The sequence below is a fragment of the Podarcis raffonei genome, chromosome 1 (assembly GCF_027172205.1).
Source record: "Podarcis raffonei isolate rPodRaf1 chromosome 1, rPodRaf1.pri, whole genome shotgun sequence".
Classification (NCBI taxonomy): domain Eukaryota; kingdom Metazoa; phylum Chordata; class Lepidosauria; order Squamata; family Lacertidae; genus Podarcis; species Podarcis raffonei.
In genome coordinates this window covers 129,890,765-129,918,222 of record NC_070602.1, presented here as the reverse complement: position 1 = coordinate 129,918,222, position 27,458 = coordinate 129,890,765, and the positions used below count along the sequence as shown (strand labels likewise).

Sequence of the window (27,458 nt, the reverse complement as noted above, 5' to 3'; positions counted from 1 at the left end):
CAAGTTGGAAATGTAAAGAAAAAGAAGGAACATTTTATCATATGTGGTGGGAATGTAAAAAAGTAAAGAACTTGTGGGAAATGATATACAATGAGATGAAAAAGATGTTGAAATATACATTTTTTAAAAAACCAGAAGCATTTTTACTTGGTATTATAGGTCAGGACATTAATAGGCAAGATGTTAAATTGTTTTTATATGCAACAACTGCGGCAAGAGTATTGTTAGCCCAGAAATGGAAACAAGAAGAAATTCTGACGAAAGAAGAATGGCAGACGAAATTAATGGACTATGCAGAATTGGACAAAATGACAGGAAGGATTTGAAACCTGCGGGACCAGAGATTTACAGAAGATTGGAAGAAGTATATGAATTATTTGAAGAGCAACTGTAATCAACAAATTACGCTAGTAGGATTACAAGAAGTTTTGTAAGGAGAAATATATGAAGTGTTACAAAGTAGAAAAAGAGAGAGATATTGGTTATGAGTTTGAAATGCAATAGGGAAGATAAGAAATGCATACTGAGAGATTAGATCGGAAAATTTTCAGGCAGGATTGATGGAAGTCAAAAAATTGAATAAGATGTAAAAGTATGTTTAATTACTGTTGAAAATGATATGTTAAAAAAACTAATAAAAATGATATATATATTTTTAAAAGAAACCGAATCACAAACGAATCATCAACAAACAGCATGTTTCTGGAAGTGACTTTGGTCAACGTGTTATAGGGACAAAATGCAAGACAGGCTTTTGTTGGGTGCATGAATACAACACGTAGCAGGCATAGAAAAAGTGGGACGCAGGAGATCCCTTTGGCAGTGCCATAACAGGTGTTACCATCAAATGCCTTCAACTGTGAAATGTTGGAACGGGTGGATTTCTATACACAGGAAACTGTCTGTGACTGTCTGATCCCAAGGTGCTTCTGTCCTGGGATGGATGATAGATAGAAAACACATGTTTCCGGTGAGCTGCCGAGGTCTACACATGGACACTATCAACGGTTTGGGTTTAAGCATCGTTCATTCCTCCCTGTTATTTTTCTGGCTTTGACATAGCTTGGAATGAGTTTCTGTCCCTGTGAGGGACTGGGTAGAAAAGGAGGAGGAATGGTGGAGACTGCTTCCCCACCCTGACCCTCCTAGGGAGGAGGAAGAGGAAGACAGTATAGATTTACAACAGGGGTTTGAGGGAGGTCGCAGCTCAGAGGCAGATGAGGGGAAAAGCTGGGAAATCATGGGAGAGCTGGAACAACACCCAGCAGACACGGTATCATTAGAAAGCATTCCAGACCCACCATCTCCCAACAAAGTGAAGACCTAGCATGCCCCAATAACTCAGCCTTAGCTACTACTTGTGATACGAGCAGATCCTCTAGAGCAGGGGTAGGCAACCTAAGGCCCGGGGGCCGAATGCGGCCCAATGGCCTTCTCAATCCGGCCCGTGGATGGTCCAGGAATCAGCGTGTTTTTACATGAGTATCATAGAATCATAGAGTTGGAAGAGACCACAAGGGCCATCGAGTCCAACCCCCTGCTAAGCAGGAAACACCATCAGAGCACTCCTGACATATGGTTGTCAAGCCTCTGCTTAGAGACCTCCAAAGAAGGAGACTCCACCACACTCCTTGGCAGCAAATTCCACTGTCGAACAGCTCTTACTGTCAGGAAGTTCTTCCTAATGTTTAGGTGGAATCTTCTTTCCTGCAGTTTGGATCCATTGCTCCTTGTCCGCTTCTCTGGAGCAGCAGAAAACAACCTTTCTCCCTCCTCTATGTGACATCCTTTTATATATTTGAACATGGCTATCATATCACCCCTTAACCTCCTCTTCTCCAGGCTAAACATGCCCAGCTCCCTTAGCCGTTCCTCATAAGGCATCGTTTCCAGGCCTTTGACCATTTTGGTTGCCCTCCTCTGGACACGTTCCAGTTTGTCAGTGTCCTTCTTGAACTGTGGTGCCCAGAACTGGACACAGTACTCCAGGTGAGGTCTGACCAGAGCAGAATACAGTGGCACTATTACTTCCCTTGATCTAGATGCTATACTCCTATTGATGCAGCCCAGAATTGCATTGGCTTTTTTAGCTGCCGCGTCACACTGTTGGCTCATGTCAAGTTTGTGGTCAACCAAGACTCCTAGATCCTTTTCACATGTACTGCTCTCAAGCCAGGTGTCACCCATCTTGTATTTGCGCCTCTCATTTTTTTTGCCCAAGTGCAATACTTTACATTTCTCCCTGTTAAAATTCATCTTGTTTGTTTTGGCCCAGTTCTCTAATCTGTCAAGGTCGTTTTGAAGTGTGATCCTGTCCTCTGGGGTGTTAGCCACCCCTCCCAGTTTGGTGTCATCTGCAAATTTGATCAGGATGCCCTTGAGTCTATCATCCAAGTCGTTGATAAAGATGTTGAATAAGACCGGGCCCAAGACAGAACTCTGTGGCACCCCACTAGTCACTCTTCTCCAGGATGAAGAGGAACCATTGATGAGCACCCTTTGGGTTCGGTCAGTCAGCCAGTTACAAATCCACTGAGTGGTAGCATAGTCAAGATCACATTTTACCAGCTTCTTTACAAGAATATCATGGGGCACCTTGTCAAATGCCTTGCTGAAATCAAGGTAGGCTACATCCACGGCGTTCCCTTCATCTACCAGGCTTGTAATTCTGTCAAAAAACGAGATCAGGTTAGTCTGACATGACTTATTTTTCAGAAATCCATGCTGACTATTGGTGATCACAGCATTCCTTTCTAGGTGCTCACAGACTGTTTGCTTAATGCTCCAGAATCTTCCCTGGTATTGATGTCAGACTGACTTGGCAGTAATTATTTGGGTCCTCTCTTTGCTGACCCCTGCTGCAGATTGAGCAAACAAGGGAAACAACAACAACAGCAGCAACAACCATATTGGTTGGCAGATTACCCACCATCCTGAAAACAATGTGGTTATTTGCTTAGAGGGGGGACAAGTTGTAATGACTATCTAATCAACCCTGCCAACCACTAGATGGCGCTGTTCCATGTGCTTAGCTACAATTCCGTCCCTTTCAATTGGGACTGCAGAAGTTATAAAAGACGGGAGAATCTAATGTGTTGCGGTGTTTAGGGTGGTGATTTGGTGGCATTGAAAAGGCCACATCGCTGTCTTGCACGGGTGTGCCAAATTTCACAGCCACTTTTAAACCAACAGGTCTGGCAGGTTTTTGTAGAGTTCAACAAACCTGCAGCACCTGTTTGAACGGAAAGAGCAGTGGGAGAAAAGAAAATTGTGTGCGTCTGTGCTGCGCACACAAACAGCAATGATGCAAGCGAAGATCTACACGCACAGTTTTTAACGTTAAGGAAGGGTTAAGGGACGGTTTTGATAACACAGATGACAGTCCTCCTTTTTATGTTTCTAATGTAATTGCTTTTTTATCGCTTAGTTTTTAATTGTTTTATGCTGCTATATTGGTGAAATGTTGCTCATGTGCCCCTAATGTAGTGTTTCACCTCCCCCCCCACTCAAACTCTGACCCCTCTCCAATGGTATTTATGGGATGGGGTTCATGGAAGGAGGGAGCGAACAAGGAAGGAAGAATTAAATTTTGACCCCAGGGTGTGGAGTCCAGAACAACCAATGGCCAGCTGGAAAAGGAAACAGTGCTTTGGGAATTGGTGTAGCCGGGTATCGCTTACCTTGGGCCAGAAAAACCAAGGTAAAAAACATTTTAATTAACAAGTGTGCCCTGTGACGTTTTAGAATGATATATCTAATATTCTTCCAATATGGGGAAATAACGTCAAACAAGTCAGTGTAGATCAAGCCCAAGTACCTGGTTCCATTATGTCCCTTGTTATTATTATTTTTATTATTGCTCTATCAGCCACCTTGGGCTCCTGCTCTACAACAAAGCTATAGCCCTCTGTCACGGTGTGGGAAACCTTTGGCCCTCTAAATCTTGTTGAATGACAACTCTCCTCACCCTGGGCCATTGGCTATCTTTGCTAGGGCTGATGGGAGTTGAATTTCTGCTGCATCTGGAGGTCAGAGGTTCCTCTCCCTTGGGTCTATTATGCACACCAACGTTTCTCTCCACAAGATGCACAGCAGATTTGCAAACATAGAGTAAAAGTAAAGGTAAAGGTAAAGGGACCCCTGACCATTAGGTCCAGTCGTGACCGACTCTGGGGTTGCGGCGCTCATCTCACTTTACTGGCCGAGGGAGCCGGCATTCAGCTTCCGGGTCATGTGGCCAGCATGACTAAGCCGCTTCTGGCGAACCAGAGCACTGCATGGAAACGCCGTTTACCCTCCCGCTGGAGCGATACCTATTTATCTACTTGCACTTTGATGTGCTTTCGAACTGCTAGGTTGGCAGGAGCAGGGGCTGAACAATGGGAGCTCACCCTGTCACGGGGATTCGAACCGCTGACCTTCCGATTGGCAAGTCCTTGGCTCTGTGGTTTAACCCACAGCGCCACCCACATCCCAAACATAGAGTAGTGCTCTTGTAAAACACCTATGAATATCAATGTGTTTGTCCAATAGAACTTCCCAGTAGATTAAGCCAATAGGATTATAACATATTTTTTTTGGGGGGGGGGGTTAAGAATGAAAGCCAACTATGGCAAGAATATTGTTAGCCCAAAAATGGAAGCAAGAAGAAATTCCGACGAAAGAAGAATGGCAGACAAAATTAATGGACTACGCAGAAATAGATAAAATGACAGGAAGGATTCGAAACCTGCGGGACCAGAAATTCACAGAAGATTGGAAGAAATATACGAACTATTTGAAGAGCAACTGTAATCAACTAATTACGCTAGTAGGACTACAAGAAGTTTTGCAAGGAGAAATATATGAAACATTGCAAAATAGGAAAAGAAGAGAGATATTAGTTAGGAGATTTAAATGTAATGGTGAAAGTAAGAAATGTATACTAAGTGATTAGATTGGAAAATTTTCAGATGTGATTGATGGAAGTCAAAAAAGCTGTATAAGATGTAAAATTATGTTTAATTATTGTTGAAAATGACATGTTAAAACTAATAAAAATTATATATATATTTTTAAAAAGAATGAAAGCCAATTAGTTCTCTTTTTAATTTAAATAATTGCAAGAAACAATAGCATTTAACATCTTGGTTTTTTTTTAGAGGAGTAAATGTGTTTTCCTTTATTTAAGTAAACGCCCAAGTTAAATAAACTAAAATAGCTCAGTTGGTAGAGCATGAGACTCTTAATCTCACAGTTGTGGGTTCAAGCCCCACGTTAGGGGAAAAAGTTCCCAGAATTGCAGGGGGGTTAGACTAGATGACTCTTGTGGTCCTTTCTATTTCTATGATTCCACGATTATAATGCCTAAATGAGCACCAGTTTCTTTTTTCATCTAGAAGAAGTGGCTACCTTGCACTTCTCACCATCAGAGTTTGCAACTGAAATCATCAGTTCCTCTGCGGAAATATTTAAAACTGTTCCTGGTATATTTACAGTGTTTTTATATCCCAGCCCAGAAAAAAAAAGGTTCCAGTTTGCTATGAGTCAGTACTTTCCTCCTACCAAAATACAATGAAACATCTGTTCCCCATCATATTTGGCAATAATCGCTCTGTTGGGTTTGGAAATTCGAGAAAATTCAAGTAGAGGATTGTTGAATTTGGAGCTCAGCTGATTTTGGCTTGGACTCTGGAAGCTGAATGGTTATACGCTATATAAATAGTTTGAAAGTTGTACATTCTTTCTTTTCGTATTCCAGTGTTTATTAATAACTACAGAAATACACCCCGCCCAGCCTGAATGAGGTAGTTCTAAAGAATATTCATCCCTGTGTTTCAACAGCAGTTGAAAAACCTTGTTCTCCAAGGCTTGTGAAAATTTGGTTTCTAGCCTTTGCTTCAAATTCACATATTATAATGGAGGAGCTGCAACACTCCAACTTCTGTACGGCAGTTGCTTGAATTTTCTGAATAACAGATAAACTCTTGAGGGCGCCCACCATCAAATTTTGAGATTATGTCAAGATGTGTATCACTAGGTTATATCTGTGTCCATGTGTAACATCTTTGAATGGTGACGATCACCTTGCAAGTGACCTTGATATTTACTGGGAGAAATGTAGAATGAGGCATCAACCGTACATGCCTTAACATGGGTCATTTGGGACTAATTTATGCCTTTGCAGTTTTCTTGTTCTGATGAAATTTCTTTCTTTTCTTTTTTTTGGAGGGGCAAAATAACAATACATTCAAAAAGTAAAATATTAAGGTTGGGGACTCATAGCATAAATGAAGAATGGACAATTAATTTTGTTTGGATGCCATATTTAGAAAGGTCCTTTCTTTTTGGGGTTTTGGGAGATAGGAAAAAACTTACCTGGTTAACTTTTCTTTTTTAAACATAGAAACACATGAATCCACAAACTCTTAGCAAAGACTAGTAAAGTTCATGTTATTTGAAGCCAGTGTCCTTTTTAAATTTCAATTGCCTAATCGAAAGTTCACATAAATATTACTGTACTAGAACCTATAAAAGGACCTATAAAAGGACTCTGGGGTTGTGGCGCTCATCTCGCTTTACTGCCCAAGGGAGCCGTTTGTCTGCAGACAGTTTTTCCGGGTCATGTGGCCAGCATGACTAAGCCGCTTCTGGCGAACCAGAGCAGTGCATGGAAACGCCATTTACCTTCCCGCCTGAGCGGTACCTATTTATCTACTTGTACATGCTTTTGAACTGCTAGGTTAGCAGGAGCAGGGACCGAGCAACGGGAGCTCACCCCGTCGCGGGGATTTGAACCGCCAACCTTCCGATCGGCAAGCCCTAGGCTCAGTGGTTTAGACCACAGCGCCACCCGCATCCCCAATACAGTCTCCAGTTAAAGAACAGAGGAATCCATAGAGATAAATATTGCTATTTGATAGTTTTTTCAAGAGTGTTGTTGTGCAGACATGAGTTCCAGATCTTCAACTTCAAGCTAATGTTCCTAATCTTCTCCCCTAAAACTGGGTGTAGAGAGGGAGTTGGGAACTAGTAGCTTTCCAGATATAGTTGATCTCCAACTCCTTCCAGATATAGTTGATCTCCTATCTCCAACTCCAATGGTCAGTGCATATTTTATGGTTTCCCTGCATTACAAGGTAAAACTAGTAGTACCGCGATAATCTCCTTACAACAAAAAGACTAACAAAAACAGAGCGACAGCCTTTCTGTGCATGGACATTGCATATGGCTAAACATTCAAAGATGAAAACTCACATGTCACTGTTTTTTTAGTACAGTACACATCACGTAGGTACTGAAAGTATTATTATAGTAGATGTCTTGACAGCAAATTTATCCAAAATGTTTTGTAAGGGTCTGGTGGTTTTTCTGCTCCTCGCTGACTGATCACATTATGCAAGAATGGATCCCAAATGATTTATGTTTCACAAGCTGCGAAAGAAGGGCTTTGCATCTTGCCTGGCAGAGAAACCGCGCGCCTTGCTCCCCTCCTGGGCAACAGCCGCCCACCCACAACTCCCAAATCTCCTCTGATCTGCCAAAAATAAGGAGGAAGGGAGAAGGAGATCAGGGAAGACTCAGGAGTCACAGGTGGGTGACGTGCCGTTGCCCAGTTTGTAAAAAACTCTGCGCATTAATGTTTCACAGGGTGTGAAAGAAGGGCTTTGCGCCTTTATACAATATGCATGTGTGCTTGGGCCCAGGGTCTTTTGCCTCACCATCCCCACTCCTGACTCCTTGTTGCTAAAGGACCCCTGACCATTAGGTCCAGTCGTGGCCGACTCTGGGATTGCGGCGCTCATCTCGCTTTAATGGCCGAGGGAGCTGGCGTACAGCTTCCGGGTCATGTGGCCAGCATGACTAAGCCGCTTCTGGCGAACCAGAGCAGCGCACAGAAACGCCGTTTACCTTCCCGCCGGAGTGGTAGCTATTTATCTACTTGTACTTTGACGTGCTTTCGAACTGCTAGGTTGGCAGGAGCAGGGACCGAGCAACGGGATTTCTCCCCGTCGTGGGGATTCGAACTGCTGACCTTCTGATTGGCAAGTCCTAGGCTCTGTGGTTTACTCAGCTTAAAAAAAAAAAAGTGTCCCTGGATTCATTGAAAAAAATCTGGTAACCATATGCTATGATGGCAGCAGGTTTCCTTTCCTAGGGATACAGATACGACCACTGTCTAGGGAGACAGGCAAGTCGAGAAAACCAGATGAGACCCGGCTTGCTTCAGGACTATGGTCCATGGATGGGCTGCAGTGGTCTTTCAAGAGAAACGAAATTAATATTTGCCTTGGATACCACTGTCTAGTCTAACTGGGCTCCGAACTATCATGTTCATGTACGTTTCGGGAGCTGGCACTTCCTTCCTGCCAAATTCAGAACAGGCTGTCGTTTACCTATGACTGAGCAACTTGATCTGAAAAAGAGGTGTAGAAAAGAGAGAGGATGAATAAACAGAGACAAAATGGTAAAGTCATCAAAGAGCTCTGCTTCCTGTTTGTAACTCTGTTTCCTGTATGCCGCTCAGAGGAAAAGATGAGATGGAAATCTGCGAGGTGGCTGCCTTTTGACCTGAAAAGTCAATTTGCTTTTTTACCTCCTCGGTCTTCTCTGTCTCTACGGGGCCAGGATTCCCAGCCCACCCTTTCGCACCATGATCTTGTGGATCCTTACTGCACTCAGTATAATTCAGCCTGACAGCCTAATAGGTAAGTCATTTCTCTCTGTCTCTCCCATATAGAGGTGGAAGGGACCCCAAGGGTCATCTAGTCCAACCCCCTGCAATGCAGGAATATCGGCTAAAGCATCCATGACAGACGGCCTTCCAACCTCTGCTTAAAAACCTCCAAGGAAGGAGAGTCCACAACCTCCCGGGGGAGACTGTTCCATTGTTAATGGCTGTATTCGATGCCAGTTTACTTGGGTGTAAGCCACATTAATTCAGAACAAGCTGGATTAGGACTCAGCTGCCTTGCACAAAAAATGATAAGGGATTGAAATAAAGGATGCCATTTCTGGAGATTGGCAAAAAATTAGTAACTGAGCTAGCTTTAATCACCAGTCCGTATTTTTTGAGAAGGGTCTGTGGCACATGATGCTTTTGAAAAAGTTGCTGAAGCTAAGCAGATCTTTGTTCTGTACGCTGCCCAAATAAGAAATAAGCTGCTTTGGGCTTCTTGGAGGAAGAATAGGATACATGTGCAATAAATATCACAAATTAATAGCATGGACACCTCAAATTGGGTGCATTTGAAGATTTGCTAGGATACGTGTCATACAATATATGTTCTGGTTACTTATTTTCTATAGTGTGCCCATCATCAAGGTTGCATAAAACAGTATTTGGTTAATTGATATCTATGTTTCCACTGGAAGTTTGCTGTCTGCAGTGTTTTGAAAATTCACAGATATATAGTTTGGTCACAGTCCTTGTGAGCAATTAGCAGCAAGGTTGTTTCAGGTTTAGTGAGCATTTGTTGTGATTTTTTTTGCACGAAGTGGGATTATTATACAGCACCCATTAATTGTTGATACTTCATTCTAATTTGTTTGTGGGCAACAAACCACTTCATAAAGCAATTGTTACCCCACATTTTCCAGGAGTTCCCCCCATCACTTTCCTTACTGCAAACAGTTCAGTTTTTATTTCTGAGTAGGTTTGTTGCAGAAGATCACCAAATCCGTTTTGAACAACTTGAATTTGCTGTTCTGCGGTGGAAATTCCACCCATAAAGTCGCAATCTAACTTTGGCTTCCCTAAAAAAACCTCAACAACTTAGTCAATTCAATGGGTATATCATTGCCAGTATTTTTATAGTGGTTGTAGATTGCAGTCTCTTGGAAGTTGGACAGCCCTGATATATAGAATAAACTAGCATAATATTTGCACACATTCCAAGCATCAGAAACAGCCTGTTTAGGATTTTTTAAAAAAGATTTCAGCACATCTTTCAGATTTTGAATTGTTCCTACATAGTTATCACCCCTTAAATGCTGCTTTTGTGATGCTCTAAATGCAACACTGTTCTTGAGACCCATTAAAGACTTGTTTTTATTAGCTTATCAAAGCTCGAATTTCTGAAGTCCCTGGTGTGACTGCTACTTCTAAGCTTTGTTCCAAAGGGCAGAATAATGTCGATACTTACAGGCAGAAATCACAAAAATGAAAGTGAATGCACCCCTTTTCAATATGGTTATTGAGCAAAGGATTGTTGACATTTAGGACAACTTTTTTGACACTGCAGAAGCTTTTTGAATTCCTTGCACTTCCACTCCTGCATATTTCTTGGGAGCGCACGTCCTTTAGCTCCTTATCCCTCGTTCAGATTTATAATTCACAGCTTTCTCTGTCAAACTAAGCAGAAGAGAACTGAGACATTATAAATGAACAGATCGCACCTCCAGAGAGCAAATTAGCAGCAGCTGCCTTTAAATGGTCTCATAAAGTAATGATGATGAAAGATAATGAAGTAAGTATTTAATAACCACTGTGGGCCACACCAAAGTCATTGCGATGCAGCGAATTCAACAGCTCATGTTGGGTTCCCACATCAAGTCCCAGTGCATTAGTGTACTTATTGCATGATGTCCTTCTGCAAACCACAGAGCCTTATTTCTAAAATAGCTGTTTAATAATAATAATAATAATAATAATAATAATAATAATAATAATAATAATTTGTTATTTGTACCCCGCCCATCTGGCTGGGTTTCCCCAGCCACTCTGGGCAGCTTCCACAGAGACCAAAAATACACTAAAATATCACACATTAAGCTTCCCTGAACAGGGCTGCCTTAAGATGTCTTCTGAATGTCAGGTAGTTGTTTATTGCTTTGACATCTGATGGGAGGGCGTTCCACAGGGCGGGCGCCACTACCGGGAAGGCCCTCTGCCTGGTTCCCTGTAGCTTTGCTTCTTGCACTGAGGGAACCGCCAGAAGGCCCTCGGCGCTGGACCTCAATGTCCGGGCAGAACGATGGGGGTGGAGATGAAGGTAGAATCAGTGATGATGCTTTACCTAACCAATGGTGCAAGGTAGGTGATTTCAAAATGGCTGGTTTGGATCTTAAATGTAGAAACTAGTCAATATAGAAATTGTGGACTGATTGTGGTTGGGGGAGAAAAATAATTCTGGATGTATGCAATCTCCAGACTAAATAAGCTATTTCACCTCAGGTTTCCCAAATGCAAAGCTGAGTTTTCCTCATTCTGTGAAGCGCCCCAAAATCTTCTGATGAAGGGTGGTACACAAATTTAAGAAATAAAGTCAAATAACTCAGTTTGCACAAACCTCTGGCTCTCACCATTAAACTGCACACATGAGAATGCTCACATTTTGTTAAGAATATAAGAGTTAGCATTCTGGGTCAGTCCACATACAGGTCAGAGGTGGGGGGAATTCAGCCTTGCAAGATCTATTTTTTTATTAGAACCTCAGGATTCACCCATCTGAGCCTGCGGCAAAAGAGAATTACAGAGTTCTGAGGATTTTTGTTTAAGCCCCAGATTTCCTTTGGAGTATCAGAACTGGAGTGCACACTCCTTGTATGCAAAAACAACCACAATCCTGTTTATTCTCAGCTTCCTTCATTTCCCATTTGTGGAATGCTCTCCCCAGGGAGGTCCGCATGGCGCCTTCATTTTACACCTTTAGGCGCCAAGCGAAAACGTTCCTCTTTAACCAGGCCTTTGGCTGATTGACACCTGATGCCCTTTTAAAAATCTCTTGTGGAAGCGGGGACCATTGCTTTGTCTTTGTTTTCGTTTATGCATTTTCTGTTTTTGTTTTTTTAATATTGTGATTTCATGTTGTCAACTGGCCTGAGATCTATGGGTATAGGACGGGATACAAATTTAATAAATATATAAAATATATAAACAGTCCATTTTATGATGTCTGAGAGGGAGGGTCATTTTGTTGTTGATGCTGTCAAACAACTGGGAGTTGGAAATGCTTTCCAATCGACTGTAAATCACCCAGAGATCTACCAATAGATCCTGATCTCCTTTCCTTCCTTCTGCTCTATTTCAACAACCAGATTCATCCGGAAGCTTCTGGAAGGTTCTGAATCCCCTGTGGTTTGTCTCTAACGCCTGCTACTCAGAGACACCTTGCCTCTCAACAAGATGGTTCTATTAGCAATTCTGTCCAATAACCATTGATCATCCCATCCCTAGACATATTTCTAATGCCATCTAAGCAGCAACTACTGCACCTTGTGGAGAAAGGGTCCATTAGTTAATTAAGCATTATCAATCCTGAAACATCTACAATCAGCTTCGCAACTGACCCTGAGATATAAAATTTCTCCCACATTGTTTTTAAATCAAGTTCTCTTCATAATCAGAGCGATGTTACAGTGGAAGCATGGCATGTCTCTCCAACCTAAATTCCACCATCCCTGAAACCATTATTTGCCTTTTGCGCAGAAAACATTCAGACACCTACGTAACACCGATGTGCTTTCCCCAAGTCGGGCAAAAGGCAGCTTGCGGGGAGCAAATTTTATAGGGAAGATGACCTGGTTGCATGTAGCTTGTTGTGTACTGCCCATGACCTCTCAAATTACATGTAGCTTATATGCGTCGATAACATGTGAACAGGGCAACAATTGAAGGCAGTGCGAATCAGATAGTCTGACTGGGAGTGGCTGCCGAGACCATATAACACGGGTCTTGAAAGACCTACATTGGCTCCCAGTACATTTCTGAGCACAATTCAAAGTGTTGTTGCTGACCTTTGAAGCCCTAAATGGCCTCGGCCCAGTAGACCTGAAGGAGCATCTCCACCCCCATTGTTCAGCCCAGACACTGACGTCCAGCACTGAGGGCCTTCTGGCGGTTCTCTCACTGCGAGAAGTGAGGTTGCAGGGAACCAGGCAGAGGGCCTTCTTGGTAGTGGCGCCCGCCTTGTGGAATGCCCTCCCATCAGATGTCAAGGAAATAAACAACTATCTGACTTTTAGAAGACATCTGAAGGCAGCCCTGTTTAGGGAAGTTTTTAGTGTTTGATGTTTTATCGTGTTTTTAATATTCTGTTGGGAACCTCCCAGAGTGGCTGGGGAAACCCAGCCAGATGGGCGGGGTATAAATTAATAGTAGTAGTAACAGCAACAGCAACCTGTGTGCAGGATTGTAGCCAACATGTAGATCAGCAGAGAGGTGTCGTCTCCATCTTATGTCTTCCATGCAAAGCTTAAGTTTGATTTCTTTTGTCAACAAGATTTCACATTTTATTTTCAAATGCTTTTTATTGAGATTTAAGAACACCAACACCAACCAACAAAAACATCAGGTCTTATTACATATATCCTACTTTGTGCTCCATAGAGCCATTGACTTTCGTCCTTCCCTTCCACAAGTTTTCTATTCCAGTCTATAATTCACAGTTTCATTGATTAAAAATTACACCGTGACATAAGATTTAATTCAATCCTGCCAACGTTTTCAAATTTCTACAGTTCTCACTTATATAAACCATAAATTTACTCCATTCTTTTTGGTACTTCGTCTCCTCCTGATTGCGAATTCTGTGTGTCAATTTGGCCATTTCAGCATATTCGACCAGCTTTATCTGCCATTCCCTTACAGTAGGAATCTCCTGTAACTTCCACTTTTAGGCTATCAAAACTCTAGCTGCTGTTGTTGCATACAGATATAATCTGTATTATATTTATAAGTTTGATTTTTTTTTTAAGTCTCAGAGAAAGCAGAGGCTCAAAGTCAAAGGGCAGCTAGTTGACTAAAGCAGTAAAAATCAGCAGGCCATCTTAGACAAAGAACAAACCATTAAAAATGGGTGAAAGGGCTCTTGCTTTCACTTAAAAGTAATTTTAAATACCAAGTCGGACATGGCTCCTTACCGTTTTGCTTATGGCAAAACAGCGAACGATGCATTTTGGTGCTCGGTCACGTTGTTAAACATTATGCCTCATACGTGAGCAAGGCTGTATAGGAGGAGCTGCTCCTTCCGTTATTTGAAGCCCAAGTACTATGAGTCGCGGTTGGAAGTGTATCAGCAACCAGTGGAGATCTTTGAGACTTGGTCAGTGGCGCCTGCTAACATTCTAGCTACTGAATTCTGTATCAGTTTTAACCTCTAAACCATTTCCAAGGGCAGCCCCACGTAGAGCGCACTGCAGCAGTCTAGTCCCAAGGTTACCAGCGCATGGAGCACTGCAGCCAAGGATCTCTATCCAGGAAGGGCAGTAGTTGGTGAACCAGCCTGAAATAGCAACCGAAGCCACCTGGACCTTTGACCAGTGCTGGGTCAAAGAGCACTCTCCAGCACCTTGCCTAAGAAGGGAATATTAACAGTTTAGCAATACAGTGGTACCTCGGATTTAGAACTTAATTTGTTCTGGAGGTCCATTCTTAACCTGAAACTGTTCCTAACCTGAAGTACCAGGTTAACCTGAGAGCCAGTGTGGTGTAGTGGCTAAGAGCGGTGGACTTGTAATCTGGTGAACCGGGTTCGCTTCTCTGCTCTTCCACATGTAGCTGCTGGGTGACCTTGGGCTGGTCACCCTTCTCTGAAGTCTCTCAGCCTCACTCACCTCACAGAGTGTTTGTTGTGGGGGAGGAAGGGAAAAGGAGGTTGTTAGCCGCTTTGAGACTCCTTAGGGTAGTGATAAAGCGGGGTATCAAATCCAAACTCTTCTTAACTAATGGGGCCTCCCGCTGCTGCTGCACCACCACCACAAAATTTCTGTTCTCATCCTGAAGCAAAGTTCTTAACCCGAGGCACTATTTCTGGGTTAGCGGAGTCTGTAACCTGAAGCGTCTGTAACCTGAAGCGTCTGTAAGCTGAGGTACCACTGTAGTCCTCTCCTCCAGTTAATGAGAGCGTGCAAAACAGCCATCGTGATTCTTGCAATGGGGCAATCCCTGCTTCCTCAAACCAACCTTCTTCAGCTCCCTCTTATGGAGCAAGGGAAGCTATTATTTAAATCTGGATGGATCCTATTGGTCTCCTAGCCTTGCAGGAATGCTTCCTGGGACCTTCTTGCTGGCCATTATTGAAAACAGGATGCTGGCCTAGAGGCACCTGACATGATGATGATGTGCAAGTTGTTTGAAAGCCACTGTTGCAGCATTTTCTTCCACTCAGTTTGTTTGTGGGAGGTTAATGCCCCCCCCCACCACAGCAGCAAACTTTTATCATTTGTTTGTGAGGCTCTTTTCTCTGCACACACACACACACACACACACACACACACACTCCTCACAAGCACCCCATTGTCATTTTAACTAGCATGTTAATACAGTGGTACCTCGGGTTAAGTACTTAATTCGTTCCGGAGGTCTGTTCTTAACCTGAAACTGTTCTTAACCTGAAGCACCACTTTAGCTAATGGGGCCTCCTGCTGCCGCCGCGCTTGTTGTTGTTTAGTCGTTTAGTTGTGTCCGACTCTTCCTGACCCCATGGACCAGAGCATGCCAGGCACTTCTGTCTTTAGTCAAACTCATGCTGGTAGCTTCGAGAACACTATCTAACCATCTCGTCCTCTGTTGTCCCCTTCTCCTTGTGCCCTCCATCTTTCCCAACATCAGGGTCTTTTCCAAAGAGTCTTCTCTTCTCATGAGGTGGCCAAAGTATTGGAGCCTCAGCTTCAGGATCTGTCCTTCCAGTGAGCACTCAGGGCTGATTTCCTTCAGAATGGAGAGGTTTGATCTTCTTGCAGTCCATGGGACTCTCAAGAGTCTCCTCCAGGACCATAATTCAAAAGCATCAATTCTTCGGCGATCAGCCTTCTTTATGGTCCAGCCGCCGCGCTGCTGGAGCACAATTTCTGTTCTCATCCTGAAGCAAAGTTCTTAACCTGAGGTACTATTTCTGGGTTAGCGGAGTCTGTAACCTGAAGTGTATGTAACCTGAAGCGTATGTAACCCGAGGTACCACTGTAGTGTTTGTGTGTGGTTGTTTGTGCACCTGCATAAGCAACTTGTGATCCAGCGTATTTTTTTCCCTTCAGAAAAGGGAATGCCTGTCGATCCCGGTCCTAGGAATAGATCTCCAAGGGCTGCTTGCATGCGTGGATTTGATTTCTGCCTATAAACATGCAGCTTATGAAAGGACCCTGTCTTTGCAGAGAGCTGTTGTCTTGTAGTCAAGCGTATCAGAATGAAGCTGGGTCCTGTCCTTCAGCTGTTCTAGCTCAGGGACATAAGATGGTCCAAGAATGCTTTGAAGGGGTTCACAGATGAGCCTGGACCTCCATGTCCTGCAACAGCCTGCTCTGATGCAAGTTACGGATGAACTTAAAGGTCCCGCTCCGAGGGCCTTTTTGTGGTTCCCTCACTGTGAGAAGTGAGGTTACAGGGAACCAGGCAGAGGGCCTTCTTGGTAGTGGTGCACACCCTGTGGAACGCCCTCCCAGCAGATGTCAAGGAAATAAACAAGTGCCTGACTTTTAGAAGACATCTGAAGGCAGCTCTGTTTAGGAAAGTTTTTAATGTTTGTTGTTTTATTGTGTTTTTAATAATCTGCTGGGAGCCACCTAGAGTGGCTGGCGAGACCTGGCCAGATGGGCAGGGTATAAGTAATAAATAAATTATTATTATTATTATTATTATTATTATTATTATTATTTTTTTTTTTTTTCCCACTCGGCCTCTCCGCTGTGGTAGATGCATTACAGTTTTTGACAATGAGAGACAATACACAGAGATTTAGGAGATTTCAACCTCTGACAGTTGTACTCTAAATATAGCTGCAGATGGATGAGGGAAGACAAGCAATGGTGCCGAAATGGTACTTTATATTACGTGTAGATCACAGTCCTATATGTTATAAGATCTAGAAGAAATAAAATTAAATCTAAAGACTTGATTTCAGGCAGTAAATGTAACATGGAGTTGTAGCCAACTAAGTTCTACTCAGAATACACCTACTGAAATTAATGAACTTATGTTGGTATGTCTGTAAATTTCATTGGGTCTACTCTGATTATAACTAGCCTTGGATACATCCCATAATGTTGGATCTTGAGGTTGCTTCCCCGCTCACTGGCATTTTAGCTCAAGAGCCATTATTTGCTCACCCAGTTTTTAAAATGATGCCAGATTATTACCATCTCGCATTTTCTGCATTGTCGTCCCAACTTTGTGCAGACCTCATTTGTGGTAAAATAAATTTACAACATAAATAAGAACAGTGGCCATCTCTCCAATGTGTGTGGATTGGCAAAGTGCTATTAAGGCTTTTCAGGGCTTCTGTACCTTTCATTAGCAGCTTCCTTCTTACAGCTTTTTGCCTTCTTATTGTTTCCTGCGCAGTGCTGCAACAGCATTCCAGTGGTACTTCAGGTTACAGACGCTTCAGGTTACAGACGCTTCAGGTTACAGACTCCGCTAACCCAGAAATAGTGCTTCAGGTTAAGAACTTTGCTTCAGGATGAGAACAGAAATCATGCAGCAGCAGCGGGAGGCCCCATTAGCTAAAGTGGTGCTTCAGGTTAAGAACAGTTTCAGGTTAAGAACGGACCTCCAGAACAAATTAAGTTCTTAACCCGAGATACCACTGTACGGAAGAACCAGGATATCAAAAAGATCATGTCAGAAATGGAAATGGACATAAGTTTTGCGTGTTCATCCGAGGTCAGAGATGAAAATGACAGAAGTGAATATTTGCAATATTTGCTATGGTTTGCCTTAGCCCACAAACATTATGTAAATAATTGCATTATTTTCTGCGTTGTTGTTGACATTTCCTTTCCATTGAAACGCATTGAAATTCATTACATAATTAGAATTATGCTAGTTTTGGCTCCAGCGGACAGTAAGACAAGTGATACAGGTTTTAGCAGAAGTCAAATAGCAGTGGAACAGAAACAGCATTGATTGCAATGAACACAGGGCAGGATGAATGTCTCTGACTCCTTACATCCCTACTGAAGAATGGCCTTTTAATTGCCCTTTAAAAGGGCAAATTTCCCTGTAGTGCAATTTTTCTCCCCCCCCCCTTTTTATTGCAAACTAATTCTAGATGGCACCAAAATATTTTAGATAAATTAATTAATAAATAAAATCAGTAACGAATCTCCCACTGATCCTACAGGGAATAGGAATGGACTAATTAAGGGGGAATCAATCATTAAACTTTCAGCAGCACTGAACAGGAAGCAATAACCGAAGCAAAAACGGCAAGGAGTTGGCTGCAGATTAACACCGAATGACCTCATCTGAGTAGACCTTATAGACGAATCTTGGCCATGACACTGGGTATCGTCAGATAACGTAGCTATACATTCAAACTGTGTAAAACCACAGTTTGAATTACACTTCCAGCTGCGTGTGGAAAAAGCAATGCTGCCACAGCAGTAAAGAGCTCTGCTGTGAAAGCAACCTGATTCTCATGCATTTGACAGCGGGGAATCTTTTTTTTTTTTTTGCTGAGATCAAGGAGTTCCTTTGTTTCCCAGGACCTGAGCTACATTCCCAGGCCATGAGCTTCATCCAGAAGATCTTCGATGACATTTGGAGCCACTAACTTTTGAATAAAGTGTTTCTCTATCCTGTTTTGCTTAAGCATGCCTGGCCCTAAAACTTAGGGCAGTCTTATGCAAACTGCTTAAGGAGAAGTTAGGACAAGTTATCCCCCTAGCCAAGCTTATAATACTTCCTGAATCTTGGGGGTTTTTTTGTTTTTGTTTTTCGTACCTACGGGACCGCCTCTCCTGGTATGTCCCACGGAGGACCTTACGGTCTTCAAACAAAAACATCCTGGAGGTCCCAGGCCACAGGGAGGTTAGGCTGGCCTCAACCAGAGCCAGGGCTTTTTCAGCTGTGGCTCCAATCTGTCACAAGAGACTAGGGCCCTGCGGGACTTGACATCTTTCCGCAGGGCCTGCAAGACAGAGCTGTTCCACCAGGCCTTTGGCTAGGGCACAGCCTGACTCCCTCCTTTGGCAATCTTCACAAAACTTTAGCCTAATGGTTGCCATCAATTTGATTTGAATTAATTTTAGAATGAAATGATTTTAGAATGTTGTACTATTTTATTGTTGTTAGCCGCCCTGAGCCCGGCTTCGGCCAGGGAGGACAGGATATAAATAAAATTTTTTATTATTATTATTATTATTATTATTATTATTATTATTATTATTATTAACAAAGGTTTACAATATCCCTTCCCCATTCAAGAAGAGTTGCACTTTTAGCAGCAACTCACGCTAAAAATCTCTCTCTTTTTCCTTCTCATGCAATCTCATATTAATGTCCTAATTAAGGCTGGTAGCTACATAAGTTACTTCCAAGTAAATATATTTAGGAAATATATTTATGAAATGCAGCAATGTTTCTCTTTGGAAAGGTTTAATAATACGAAACAAAACCTGCTCTGCTCTTCCCCCACCTTAATATTTTCCTTCCTTCTGGTGCCACCACCGCTTAACAACATTTGTTGCTCTCTTTTCCCCACCCTCAGAAGCGAATATTTTAGTGCAACAGAGACCTCCGCGCCTAATGAACCAAAGTGCCAAGATATTCTGCAACTACACGTCTAACGGAAAGAAAATAGAGGCATTCAGAGCCTTGCTCCGTAAAGGAGTAGAAAGGGTGGAAGTCTGCTCCATTTACAAGAACAGCACCCATAATATTACCAAATACGGTCCGGAAATCAGCTGCCGAGTTGCTTTCAAGACAGAAAAGGAAGTCACCTTTAACCTGCAGAGCCTACATGCCAATCAAACGGACATTTACAGCTGCAAAATTGAGGTCTTTGAGCCACCGCCGTACGAAGTCAACGAAAGCCTTGGCACTTTAGTTCACGTGAAAGGTACAAATGTGGAAGTCCTTGCATATTCCCCCAAATCGCTCATGCTAGGGCTACTAGTATTTAAACTGGGCATCTAGAAATGTCTACCTCCCTTGCCAAATGCAAACCAATACTTTCTCAACGAACAGCGAGTTTCCTTAACAGCAGGGGCTACTTTTATTTCGGAAGAAAAGGCAGCTGTGGAGCCCCAGTCTTCTGGTCCAGACTGCAGTCCCATTCTGTTTTCCTTCCTCCCCCCCTCCAAAAAAACCATACCTCCCTTCTGCTGTCCCTCTGCCACCCACTCAGGGGCTGCTGCAATAAAGTAAAGGTAAAGGTAAAGGTACCCCTGACCATTAGGTCCAGTCGTGACCGACTCTGGGGTTGCGGCGCTCCTCTTGCTTTATTGGTCGAGGGAGCCGGCATACAGCTTCCGGGTCATGTGGCCGGCATGACCAAGCTGCTTCTGGCGAACCAGAGCAGTGCACGAAAACAACGTTTACCTTCCCGCCAGAGCGGTACCTATTTATCTACTTGCACTTTGACGTGCTTTCGAACTGCTAGGTTGGTAGGAGCAGGGACCGAGCAACGGGAGCTCACCCCGTCACGGGGATTCGAACCGCCGACCTTCTGATGGCAAGTCCTAGGCTCTGTGGTTTAACCCACAGCGCCACCCGCATCCCAATGCTGCAATAAAAAGTACCTTACAGTCAGGTCACAGTTTGGGGAGTGCCCCCTCCTAAGTTTGGGGCAGACCCCATCTCAAAAACTGCTAGCACATTTGCAAAGCTAAGCAGCGTCCAGAATGGTTTCAAATTGGATGGGAAGATCATGGGTTGAGATTCCTGCATTCTAGAGATTGGAAGGCCCCAAGAGTCGCTTCCAATTCTATGAGAGCCAATCCTAGGCTGGGGTTCTTCAGCTGCTTCTCCTTCAAAATAAATGTGGACAACTTAAGTATGTTTTTTTTAAAAAAATTCACCAACGTAACTTTAAGTTTACCTCACGGTCACTACATTATCCATTCAATTTATCTTGTAGCAGCCATATGGGGTATAGGTAAAGGTAAAGGGACCCCTGACCATTAGGTCCAGTCGTGGATGACTCCGGGGTTGCAGCGCTCATCTCGCTTTATTGGCTGAGGGAGCCGGCGTACAGCTTCTGGGTCATGTGGCCAGCATGACTAAGCTGATTCTGGCAGACCAGAGCAGCGCACGGAAACACCGTTTACCTTCCCGCCGGAGCGGTACCTATTTGTCTACTTGCACTTTGACGTGCTTTCGAACTGCTAGGTTGGCAGGAGCAAGGACCAAGCAACGGGAGCTCACCCCGTCGCGGGGATTCGAACCGCCGACGTTCTGATCGTCAAGTCCTAGGCTCTGTGGTTTAACCCACAGCACCACCCGCGTCCCATATATGGGGTATATCAGAGCATAATAAGAGCCAGGTGCCTGTGCGAAACCTGCAAGCAGAACCTGAGCAATAATAATAATATTAATAATAATACCCTGCCCATCTGGGGAAGGACAGGGAAACATCAGCCTATGAGAAGTTATATAGTTGTTTAACTCTGTGACATCTGATGGGAGGGCATTCCGCAGGGTGGACGTCACTACCAAGAAGGTCCTCTTCCTTCTTCTCTGTAACTTCACTTCTTGCAGTGAGGGAACCGCCAGAAGGCCCTCAGTGCTGGATCTCAGTGTCCAGGTTGAACGATGGGTGTGGAGACGCTCCTTCAGGTATACTGAGCCGAGGCCATTTAGGGCTTTGAATTGTGCTCAGGAACGAACAGGTAGACTGGTATTATGTGGTCCAAGCGGCTGCTTCCAGTCTAGCAGCTGCATTCTAGATTGGTGGCCATTTCCAAGTTAGCTGCAAAGGTAGCCCCACGTAGAGTGCATTGCAATAGTCTAAGCAGGAGATAACCAGAGCATGCACCACTCTGGCAAGGCAGTGTGCAGGCAGGTAGGGTTTAGCAGGCATGGAGTTGGTTGACAGCCACCCTGGACCCAGCGTTGACCTGTGCCTCCACGGACAGCTCTGAGTCCAAGAGCCCTCTGCCATCCTGTGCTTTCCAGCAATTGGTATGCAGTAGCTGTGGTCTAAACCACTGAGACTTTTGGGCTTGTTGATCAGAAGGTTGGTGGTTCGAATCCCTGTGACGGGGTGATCTCCCATTGCTCTGTCCCAGCTCCTGCCAACATGGTAGTTCGAAAGCACACCAGTGCAAGTAGATAAATAGGTACCACTGTGGCGGGAAGGTAAACAGCGTTTCCGTGTGCTCTGTCTTCCATCATGGTGTCCCATTGCACCAGAAGTGGTTTAGTCCTGCTGGCCACATGACCCAGAAAGCTGCTGGCGGTAATGACTGGCAGAATCCGAGACCAGGGAGAAGAGTCGGTGGAAGAAGATTGGAAGAAATTTAAAGATTATTTACAGAAACATTGTAAAATTAAGGAATGTTAGAAGGAGGCTGGAATGAAGTTATGTGGCTTTAGCAGAAATATTATAAAGGATTAAGTAAAAATAGATTGTTAATGGAGGAAAGGAGGAAAGGTAAAGTTACGTTATATTAAGATAAATTATAGGATAAAAATTGGGAAAGATAGAAAGGATTTGCTGAAATAGCTAACTGAACTAGAATACAAAAAAGGGAGGTGCGAGGAGGTCAAGGAAACAAGTAAACGAAAGATAAGTTATGGGAAGGTTCGTTGTGTTTTTTAATTGTTTCTATTTTTCTGTTTTTTATAACTTTTTTTCTACTCTCTTCTTTTTTATTGTGATGTGTTGTTGTTAAGTTTTTGTTTAACTTGGAATTATCTCTTTCTCTTTTTGTAACATTTAAAACTTTAATAAATATTATTTAAAAAAAAAACAACAGAAAGCTGTCTGGGGACAAACGCCGGCTCCCTTGGCCTGAAAGCGAGATGAGCGCCGCAACCCCATAGTTGCCTTTGACTGGACTTAACCATCCAGGGGTCCTTTACCTTTTTTACCTTTACTGCATTAATTTGTCTAACCTTCTTTCAAACCATCTAGATTGACAGCTGTCACTGACTCCTGCAGTTCCATAATTTAACCATTCAGCCTTTGTGTTATTCAAATTCTTTTTCGGCTTTCCTCACTTGCACTTTTTTGGGGTGCCAAAGTTTGTGTTCTTTTTTTTTGTTGTCTTCATTTGGACGAGATTTCATTTTTTTAGATGAAGTCTTGCCTCTGATAGTGTCTTGGACCCTGCTTGTCAACCACACTGGTGTCATCTTGTTCCTCATGGTACACTTCTAGATCTGTGGCGTACATTCCATTTCAGTACAGTCGTACCTTGGCTCCCAAACGCCTTGGGAGTCGAACATTTCAGCTCCCAAACGATCGAAAACCGGAAGTAAGTGTTCCGGTTTTCGAACGTTCTTTTGGAAGCCGAACATCTGACCGGGCTTCCGTGATCAATCAGAAGCCTCGCTTTGGAAGTCAAATGTTTCGGAAGTTGAACGGACTTCCGGAACCAATTCTGTTCAACTCACAAGGTACGACTGTATCTAATAACGTGTTTTTAAACAACTCCCATGCATTTTGGTGTGATCTGACCCTCTAGACTTTATCAACTTCCTTTTTAACCCATCTCCTCGTTTTGGGAAAGTTTCCTTTTTTGAAATCAAATGTGATCTAGGAATAACGGTAATATAGCTTTTCATTTATAGTTTGTGCAGATGTGTTTTAAAGCTTTTCTCCCCTCTGTCAAGCCCCAGAAACCCCAGAATCTCAATGTCAACAAGGACCAGAATTCATGAGTATGGCAGCAGCTATCGGAGTCCTTATTTTCTACAGTATCCTAACAACAGCAGCTTTTTTCTATTGTTGGGTAAGGAATGGTTGTTTCTCACTTATTTCATGTACTTAAATGCAGAAGAGCAACAATAATCTAATTTTGGAGATGGGAAAAGCTAGCCCACTTCTATACAGTTATGTGACACCCTACTCTGCCTTGCCAAGCAGAGGTGAGCTCTCTAGATCATGAACTCCCCATGGCCCAGATGTTTTGGACTACAACTCCCATGATCCCTTGCTATAGTGGCTGGGACAGAAGGATGATGGACTCCAAAATATCTGGAGGGCAACAAGTTGGGGAAATCTGGACCATCTTTTAATTCTCTTTGTATGGTTTGATAGCCGAAGGTCCTAGCTCAATGATCTTCGATGGCTGCTGGTTATCCTAAGGCAGTTGGATTTGTCTCTCACACCTCACCTTGGGGAAGGGGGCTGAAGTCATGAAATTTCATCCAGTCTGCAGAGTGGGAAGGAAAATTGAGCCATGAGGTGTACGCTGCTGCTTTAGGCTGCGGAGACAGGTGTGTCCCAAGACTAGCGCTGCCGGGGTTGGCTGCTTGACACGTGTCGACTTGGACATATGCAAATAAAAAATATTACAGAAATGCCTTACGCCCCACCAGTTTTCGTTCCCTGCTAGGAAATAGGCCCTATTCAAAACCAAGTGGCTGGAGTGTGGTTGAATTACTGGAGTGCTCATCAAAAGATATTTAATGTTGCACACCACCCTGGGATCTTTTCATAAAGGGCGGTACATAAACTGAATAATAATAATAATGATTTTTTTAAAGAAGTAAAAATGCTACAGTGATGCTACTCAGCCTCAACTCCAACTTCCTTACCATCTTAGGAGCCTGCATCTTGGTGAATGTTGTTGTTGTTGTTGTTGTTTAGTCGTTTAGTCGTGTCCGACTCTTCGTGACCCCCTGGACCAGAGCACGCCAGGCACTCCTGTCTTCCACTGCCTCCCGCAGTTTGGTCAAACTCATGCTGCTAGCTTCGAGAACACTGTCCAACCATCTCGCCCTCTGTCGCCCCCTTCTCCTTGTGCCCTCCATCTTTCCCAACATCAGGGTCTTTTCCAGGGAGTCTTCTCTTCTCATGAGGTGGCCAAACTATTGGAGCCTCAGCTTCAGGATCTGTCCTTCCAGTGAGCACTCAGGGCTGATTTCCTTCAGAATGGAGAGGTTTGATCTTCTTGCAGTCCATGGGACTCTCAAGAGTCTCCTCCAGCACCATAATTCAAAAGCATCCATTCTTCGGCGATCAGCCTTCTTTATGGTCCACTTGGTGAATGTGCACCCTCCCAATTGTGCAAACCATGGGCTGGATTCAACTAACTCGTTCTGCTAGTGGGGTCCCCCTCTTTCTCCCAAAGCCATCGGAGGGGTGTCGGAAGAACCCCAGAAGGGTGTTTTTTTGGAGGGCGGGAGAGTAGAGATCATTCCATCAGGCAAGCACAAATGCTTGTGTTGGCAGAACAGTCTCCTTAGCTCTACACTGAATTCCGTCCCATGGGCTTAAGTACTGATTCAAGCCAATTTTTCGTTAACTTTGTTAAAAGTTGGGCGGCTGTGCTCTCTAGGCTCCTTCATTACAAAGGGACACTTTCATTGCTGTGTACTGTGCTAAGAACCATCCAGGTTTTCTAGTTAAGTAATTGTGGCAGCACACTCCGCAGAAGCACTATTGTTCTTGAAACAGCTAATAATAGTGTAAAGGCCGCATGTCTGAATCAGGCCAAAGGTATGGAAGGTTTTGCTAGCTCAGCTCTAGAGACCAGTGCATTTTTTGCAGCTGTTCCATACACTTGCAATGATGATAAGAAGATGAACAAGTGACCCACACATCTGCTTTCCATGCTTTTGGGTATTTTGGTTGTGAGCCAGTGTGGTGTAGTGGTTAAGAGTGGTAGTCTCGTAATCTGGTGAACGGGGTTCGATTCCCCGCTCCTCCACATGCAGCTGCTGGGTGACCTTGGGCCAGTCACACTTCTTTGAAGTCTCTCAGCCCCACTCACCTCACAGAGTGTTTGTTGTGGGGGAGGAAGGAGAATGTTAGCCACTTTGAGACTCCTTAAAGGGAGTGAAAGGCGGGATATCAAATCCAAACTCTTCTTCTTCTTCTTCTATTAAGTGAAGGGGAATCTCATGTACCTCTCTTGCTGTCAGTACTGAGTACAGTGGTACCTCGGGTTACATACGCTTCAGGTTACATGCGCTTCAGGTTACAGACTCCGCTAACCCAGAAATAGTACCTCAGGTTAAGAACTTTGCTTCAGGATGAGAACAGAAATCGTGCTCCAGCGGCACGGCGGCAGCAGGAGGCCCCATTAGCTAAAGTGGTGCTTCAGGTTAAGAACAGTTTCAGGTTAAGAACAGACCTCCGGAACGAATTAAGTACTTAACCCGAAGGTACCACTGTATCTCTCCAGTAAGGAGATGCACAAGGACTCTGCAGAATACTCAGAAATGCAGAAAAATTATTAACACACAATTGTTTCATCGCTCCTTGCAAAGTGGATTTTGTTCATTGGGTTTTGTTCACTACAACGATTAAATTCTCTCTCCTCCATCATTTTCTTTGTAGCTGAAAACCAAGAAGAATAAGATTGTTCGGAATGACTATTTCAACATGACTGCCTGGCAATCGAACGCTCCGAAGAAGAGACCTCAACCGCCAGGTGTCCCAGCAAGAAACTACACCGCGTACCGTTCATGGGAGCCATGACAATTGGTAACATAAATGGCCTGTTCTCTACAATGGGAAATATGAATGGACATTTCACCCCTTAGCTCAGCGCGCCTGTTGTCGACGGTCACTGATATCCCCACGAAAAGGAGTTCTCAGCAATGTGAAGGATAAAAACTGTTATGTTATGCTTCAAACTGATGGTGGAAAAGAAGAAAAACTGACAATGGATTGTAAATACAGTCTCATAAACCTCTCTTAAGCAAATGCTGGTTCCATCAGCATTGATGCAATTTCTTGATTGCTTCAGTCTTAGAAGAATATGTATAAATTGTACCAAAATTCTGGCAAATGACCAAGCAAAGAGCAGAGGTAGAAATATGTTGTCTTTCATGTCAAAAGGGGAAATACCGAATGGGAGAGTGTAAAACATATGTTTAACAGATCAGGAGCATTCAGCTAAGTTGGCCCAGTATTATAAAGAACATCATACTATTGTAAGCGAAGTGAATGATTAGTTGGATAGCTTTGCCATGTAATTCTGCATAGTCCCTTTCCCTGCTGATGAACAAATTCCTCATACTGCTAAAACAATCAATCTGCAAGTCATTTCTGAGAGAGCCTTTAAGGAAGAGTGGAATGTGCAGCCATATGAGACCACTCTTGAGATTTGCAGGCTTTCACTAAGGCTTGGACAATGTCCTACATAAAGGAGCAGACAAAACGTCCTCACTGAGAGGAGAGAATTAATCAACTGATGCTGTTGGCTCCCAGTGAGATCCAAAAGAGATAACGACAGGGGTTATATTTTCCTTTCTTGCTGTCTGGACACAATATTTGCATGGTTCAATGATTATAGCCAAGCGAAGTCTGGAATTAAAAAGGCAACTGGTTTTTCCTCCCTCAATGCTGTCTAGTTGTAGCAAATGTAGGACGTACAATGGCATTTTGCCAGTAAAAAAACAGACATTGCAAAAAAACTAAGTTGATTTTAATTTTCTTGATGAGTTAACAACTTTCAAAGTGTGACATACTGAACAGGAACCAACAGGAGCCTTACAGAACAGGAAACAACTAAGGCTGTCACATCCTTAGCAACACCTCAGCAGGCACACCCATCACTACCAAATGGTGCAATGTAGGTAGTAGGTACACCGACCCTGGTCTGGCAAGGCTTGCAAACCTTCCTGTTCACCTGTGGCGAGT

General features: G+C 43.5%; 1 protein-coding gene across 1 annotated transcript; it reads left to right on the top strand.

The window, feature by feature from the left end:
* Positions 1-8,448: 8,448 nt before the first annotated feature.
* Positions 8,449-27,006, top strand: CD28 (CD28 molecule). Its single transcript, XM_053366249.1, has 4 exons — positions 8,449-8,687; positions 19,407-19,757; positions 23,477-23,595; positions 26,151-27,006. The coding sequence occupies exons 1-4, from the start codon at positions 8,633-8,635 to the stop codon at positions 26,289-26,291; spliced, it is 666 nt and encodes a 221-aa protein (XP_053222224.1). The 5' UTR covers positions 8,449-8,632; the 3' UTR covers positions 26,292-27,006.
* The last annotated feature ends 452 nt before the right edge of the window (positions 27,007-27,458 follow it).

What these genes read in the sequence shown, in the direction of transcription:
- CD28 (XM_053366249.1), top strand. Translation starts at nt 8,633, where the DNA reads ATGATCTTGTGGATCCTTACTGCACTCAGTATAATTCAGCCTGACAGC. An exon ending in CACTTTAGTTCACGTGAAAG is followed by an intron (nt 19,758 to 23,476) that starts GTACAAATGTGG and finishes CCCTCTGTCAAG; the next exon opens with CCCCAGAAACCCCAGAATCT. An exon ending in CAGCTTTTTTCTATTGTTGG is followed by an intron (nt 23,596 to 26,150) that starts GTAAGGAATGGT and finishes TTTTCTTTGTAG; the next exon opens with CTGAAAACCAAGAAGAATAA.